The sequence below is a fragment of the Chlorella variabilis genome, assembly GCF_000147415.1.
Source record: "Chlorella variabilis unplaced genomic scaffold CHLNCscaffold_36, whole genome shotgun sequence".
Taxonomy (NCBI): Eukaryota; Viridiplantae; Chlorophyta; class Trebouxiophyceae; order Chlorellales; family Chlorellaceae; genus Chlorella; species Chlorella variabilis.
Genome location: NW_005435052.1, coordinates 184,497 through 190,218, shown reverse-complemented (window position 1 = coordinate 190,218; position 5,722 = coordinate 184,497). Strand labels below are relative to the sequence as shown.

The 5,722-nt window shown below is 70.0% G+C and overlaps 1 protein-coding gene across 1 annotated transcript; it reads right to left on the bottom strand.

The window, feature by feature from the left end:
- Positions 1 to 506: 506 nt before the first annotated feature.
- CHLNCDRAFT_55438 (hypothetical protein) lies at positions 507 to 5,033 on the bottom strand (the record flags this gene model as incomplete). Its single annotated transcript, XM_005842990.1, has 12 exons — positions 507 to 673; positions 940 to 1,079; positions 1,402 to 1,569; positions 1,817 to 1,949; positions 2,152 to 2,272; positions 2,570 to 2,662; positions 2,934 to 3,019; positions 3,221 to 3,329; positions 3,604 to 3,666; positions 3,917 to 4,269; positions 4,498 to 4,794; positions 4,982 to 5,033. 12 exons carry the CDS (start codon positions 5,031 to 5,033, stop codon positions 507 to 509), a joined length of 1,782 nt encoding a protein of 593 aa, XP_005843052.1.
- Between the last annotated feature and the right edge of the window lie 689 nt (positions 5,034 to 5,722).

The following is a 5,722-nucleotide window of genomic DNA, read 5'->3' as shown; positions in this document are numbered from 1 at the left end:
TCCACCATCGCCAGCCTGCGCAGCATCACGGCGGCGGCGGCGGTGGTGGGTTGCAACCAATTGGCAATGCGGCAGGAAGCCGCAGCCGCCACGCGGCCCGCGGCACTGGCAGGGAAGTGAGGCGTGGCCAGGCTGGAGAGCACTGGATCGGGCGTGGTAGCAGGCAACGGCAGCCCGGTGCGGGGACGGCGAATCACGCAGCTGAGCAGGCAGGCACGCGCGTGCCACTCACGCTCGGTTGTCTGGGTAGTGCATGAACCAGTAGCACCAGGGCAGGGACATGCACCTGCGGTACAGGGTGCAGGCGGTACATGTACAGGCAGTGTGCAGTTGGAGCAGTACAGGTGGGAGCAACCGTCTACAGGCGGGGCGGTACCGGCGCAGGCGGGCGACGGCAGCAGGGCTGGCGCTGGCGGCGCGCCACCCCGGGAGGGCCGCCCCACACCCCACCCACACGCACGCATGGGCACACGCTTAATCAATGAGCGTGTGCCTTGCAGCCCTGATCAGGACTCATGAGTGCCTGCCCGGCTCCCCCACCTGTCGGCGCACTCGGTGAACAGGAAGCTGGCGGAGCGGTTGAACATCTGCTGGCGGGTCAGCAGGCGGCCCGTCTCCGCCTCCTGCACCAGCCCGAAGCTGGTGAAGGTGTTGAACTCGTAAGCATAGGAAGCTGCGAGGAAGGTGAGGGGGAGGGTCAACATTAATGTGCAACCAATGCCCCTCGGTGTCGGCGGCGGGGCTGGGGTTGTGCTGCAGCATTTCGCTGCCAGCACTAGTGCAATACAGCAGCAGCACTGCCACCACCGCAACCACAAGCGGCCACGGCGCCTCACACCCAACGCAGCGGGTCTGTGGGTCTGCCTAGCGAGCGGCGCAGGGGCGGGGGGCTCTCCAGGCACCACACTCAGTGCCTGGGCCAGGCAGGCAAGCACGCACGTGGGGGAGCTGGGGGGGCCGGCGGCGGCGCGGAGTAGGCTTGGGCCGCTGCCAGCGCGGCCGCCACGTTCAGGCGGCCCGCCGTCATCAGCTTGCCGTCCAGCGAGGCCTGGGGGTCTACAGAGCCCAGGATGGCGTCTCTACATAAAATGGAGGCAGGTGGGGGCAGGTGGCGGCGGGAGGAGGCAGGTGGGGGCGGGTGGAGGCAGGTGGAGGCAGGTGGAGGCAGGTGGAGGCAGGTGGAGGCAGGTGGGGGGTATCAAGGCCTAGGCCCACGGCCGCCAAAGGCAGCAGCACGAACAGCAACACAGGCGGCACCAGCGGCAGCACCAGCAGCACCGCCAGTACCAGCACCGATGCAAGTGCCACCAGCGCCAGCAGCATGCAACGGCAGCGCAGGCAGCACCAGGCGGCGGCACATCCAACAGCAGGCGGCGGCGCAGGCAGCAGGTGCGCCCTCACTTGACGACATCATAGCTGAGGCCCGGCCGCTCTGACCACAGCAGGGCTGCGGTGCCGCCCACCAGCGCGGCGGCCATGCCGGTACCGGACACGCTGTCATATCCCGCGGTACCGTTGTTGTGTGTGGTCCAGATGAACTGGCCGGGCGCGCCGATCATCACGGCGTCGCTGCGGGGGCAGGGCAGGGTGGCGAGGGTGAGGTGGCTGGTGGCAGTAGATGGTGGTTGTGGTTGTGGTGGTGGTGGTGGTGGTGGTCTCTCGCGCCCTCCGTCCCTCCCGCGCTCTCTGCCTCTCTACCGGCACTCAGCCCTCTGCCCAGCCCTCCCGCCCGCTCCCTCTGCCCAGCCCTCCCACCGCACCATACACGCGTACAAACACACGCACATGGCAGGCGCTAACCCACAGCAGGCCCCACCTGCCGTAGTTGGACCAGGGTGTGAGGCTGTCGTCCTCCTTGGTGGCCGCCACAGAGATGACGTTATCTAGCTCCCGGGACAGGTAGGAAGGGTACTGGGCCTGGTCTGGGTCGAAGCTGACGTCTTTGCCCTCTGCGGTTGGAGGGAAAGGGAGGGAGGGGTGGAGATGGGGAGGATGGGACGGGTGGGAGGAGGGTGAGGAATGCTCGTGGGTGGGGTGGGTGACCTGGGTCTGGAAAGGCAAGCAAGCCCGCCCCGCCAACACATGCAGAGGCGGCGCGAACCGGCCGGCCTGCGCAAGCACGTCCGGGGAGGGCCGCTGCGGCGGCCTCACCGTCGCCTGCCGCCGCCACCACCAGCACGCCTGCGTCCGCCAGCCGCTGGACGGCGTCGGCCTGCTGCTGGGAGCGGGTGAGGCCGCCAAAGGCCGCCACCACCACCTTCACTCCAGGCTCCTGCAGGGCGGGGGGGGGGAGGGTGGCGTGTGCACGCGTGTGCGGTGTATTACGGGCTTGCACGTGGCGTGGTGGGCGGGCATGCGCATGCAAGTGCCTGCGTTTGGGTGTTGGGAGGGCACCGCTCAGTGGGGCATAGGGGCCAGCCAGGACCGGCCAGCTGAAGCCCTTGCTGCTGATACCACCCACACCCACACCGCCGCTCACCACCATAAGAGAGGCCCCAAGACCCCAAGAGCAGCTCCAGCCAGCCAGCCAGCCACCAGCCAGCCAGCCAGCCAGCTCCCGCCACCGCACCTTGGCGCAGAGGTCGAAGCAGTCGACGACTGCGGAGCTGGCCAGCACCACTCCTGTGCCTGGGGCCGAGGCCTTGCAGATGACGAGGCCCACCTGCAACAGGCAGGGGTGGCGGCAGGCGGGCAGGGTGTTGTTTAGCGGTGTGGCTGAGCGGGCAAAGGGGTGTGGGCGGCGGCGAGGGAGTGGAGGCGCGAGAGCAGGCGGCTGCGGGGAGAGCAGGAGGCACCAGGCAGCGCGGCCACGGCGGCTGCGGCAGACGCGGCAGCTGCAGCAGGCCGCCGGCGGGGGCTGGCCGGCCGATCCCAAAGCCCCCATGCTGGCATCCCGCATGCAAAGTGACCCAGCTGCCACAGTTTCCCGGCACCTGCCAGTTTATCCCCGTGACGCCCAGCCCGTTGTTGCCCACCGCTCCCACCACCCCCGCAACGTTCGTGCCGTGCCCAGAGGAGTCTGCAGGCAGGGGGGGGTCATTCCAGAGAAGGGTCACGTGGCGAGGCGGGAAGGCACAGGAAGCCGGCAGGCGGCGGTGTCGGCGGCAGGCCGGCGGCGGCAGGCCAAGGAAGCCAATAAGCGCTCTGCAGCCGAGGGTGATGGTATCAGCAGTACAAGGCAGTAGTTTGACGGGACACAGCTGCAGCACAGCTGTGGTACCTGCATACGAAGTGTACCCCGCCTGCCCTGGGCTCAGGAAGTCGTCGGGCCACTGGCAGGCGCCGGTGCACCCCCTGCAGGCGACCACAGCGCAGCGCAGCGCAGCTTCCTATCAGGCACGGGGCAGGGGCATGCAGCGGCCGGGCGGCAGCCTCCAGGGCATTGTACCACAGGAGCGACGACACAGGAGCAAGGTACCACAGGAGCAAGGTATGATAAGGTACAGCATGGGCAAGGTACCACAGGGGGGCGTAGCACGAGCGCCTGCTGAGGGCAGGGGCGGCAGCCAGGTGCGCCGCCTTGCCCGCAGAGGCAAGCACAGGCAGGCGCAGCGAGGCCTCTGCGTAGGCTTGCTGGAGACCTTGCCTGTTCCAGCCCTTCACCAGGTTGGCCTTGAGATCGGCGTGGTCCATCCTGGCGCCTGTGTCCACAATGCACACCTTGACCTGCAGAGCGACCCATGCCTGGCATTGCCTCAGCGTGTCGAAAGTAGTGTGTGGCAGGGCGACGGCCCGCCGGGGCCGGCGGCGTCTGGACGCCGCAGCCATGCCCGCACGGGTGCGAACCGCAAGGGCAGGGCAGCCAAGCCAGGCGGCAGGCTCTAAAACAGGATGGAGGCAGCAAGGAGTGGCTGGGGCGGCCCAGTGGGGCCAGCCCTCCCTGAAGGGGCCCCTCCCTCCTCGAGCGCCAGCGCACCGCGGCGGAGCCCGTGGCAAGGGCCCAGGCCTGCGGCGCCTGGACGCGGGGCAGGTGCCAGCTGGCATTAAACTTGGGGTCGTCAGGCTCCAGCCTGGCCTGGCCCAGCCGCCGCCGTGCAGCCTGCGCGCTGCTCCCGCTGCTCTCGCTGCCGGCGCTGGTGCTCCCGCTGCCGGCGCTGGCGCTACCGCTGGCGCTGGCAACCTGGCCGCCCTCGAGCGCGGCGCGGCGGCCCGCGGGCCCGGACCCTGCCCCCTGCGTCGTTGCCAGCTTGACGGCGCTGGGCACGCGGTGGGAGCCGCCGGGGGCGCCACAAGGGCGGGCTGGGCCCGCCGCCTCTGCGTGCTCCACGCCTGCAGGGCAAGCGGCGCCAGTGAGCATCAGCCAGCTGGAAGCGAGTGAGAGGTGGAGCAATGTGCAGATGCCAAGCGCACGGGAGCTGGGTCTAGCCGGCCAGGGGGTGCGGGCGGCAGGGGGAGCAGTGCTGGGCGGCGGCTGTACCGCAGCAATCCCCGCAGCCCTCCCAGCCTCTCAGGCCCCCGTACTGGTGTGCTTGTACCGCCTGGGGCCCTCCTGCTCACCTGGGTGGCGCAGCAGCTCAGCCAGCTTGCTCTGCACGCTCTGCCCGTCGGTGACCCGCACCAGCATCAGCTCCCCTGATGCGGCGGCGGCCAGCGCGTCGTCGCCGCTCGCGCCGCCAGACGACCGCTCGCCGCCGCTGCCGGCCGCGGCCCGCTGCAATGCGATGCCCGCGGGCAGGTCCAGGGCCGGCGCCGCCGTCGTCAGCTTCCTCCCGGCGCTGAGCGCTGTGCGGAAGCGCACCAGCAGGCGGCCGTCGAGCTGGGCAGCAGGCGCCGCCGCCGCCGTGCCGCCGCCGGCTGCAGCAGGACGGGGGAGGTCAGCGTGCGGGAAGGCATCATTGCTGGGTATCTCCAGCCAGTGAGGAAGGGTTCCGGGTGGCGGCCTTGCTCAAGGAGGCCTCTCGGGAGGCGGCGGCCTTGGGTGATGGAGGCACGGCGGCGGCTTCCTTCAGGTTTGAGCCTCGCATTTTCAGCCACAACTCACCTATATGCAGCACCAACAGCAGAGAGGCGATCAGCCGAACTCCCGGCCACATTGTGAATGGCGGCCGGCCTCTACAGCAACCCCCGTAGCCAGTGGCGCTCAGCGCATAGCGGTTTACAAATGCGTGTGGATCGGATGGAAAGATGGCACCCCTTCAGGCGCCTGGCAAGCGATCGCTAGCGCGCTATAGCTAGCCATCTGACGTGGCCATTCAGCACACAGACCGGCCGCCTCTTGCTCGAGGGCGGCCCACTTTGGCCTGGGCAGCCCGGGCCGCCCTCCCCCCCGGGCGCATGTTCGGTGTTGGAGGGGTGTGCCCAGCGATAGGGGGCCCCTGAAGGCATGCGCCGAGGCCGGGAAGCGTGGTTCGGCGCTGCTGCACGCTTGGCGATTTGAACAGAACCACGTGCCGCCGAGCTGCGGCCGCAGTTTCCGGCCCACGGTCTACGGCCGCAGCCACGGGACTCGGCGGCACGGCGTTTGGGCCCAAGCTTGCTGCCGCCGCCGCCGTGCCCGGGGGGCAGCGCGGCGGCGGCGGGGGCACGCTGCGACGCCCCCGTGCTGCCGAGTTGCGGCCGTAGTTTCCTGCCAGAAGCCCACGGCCACAGCCACGGGACTCGGCGGCACGGCGTTTCGGTCCACGGCTTGCTGCCGCCGCCGTCGCAGGGTGCTGCCTGCGCGGCGGCGGCACGGCGTTTGGGTCCACGGCTTGCTGCCGCTGCCGCCGCCGCAGGGGTGCTG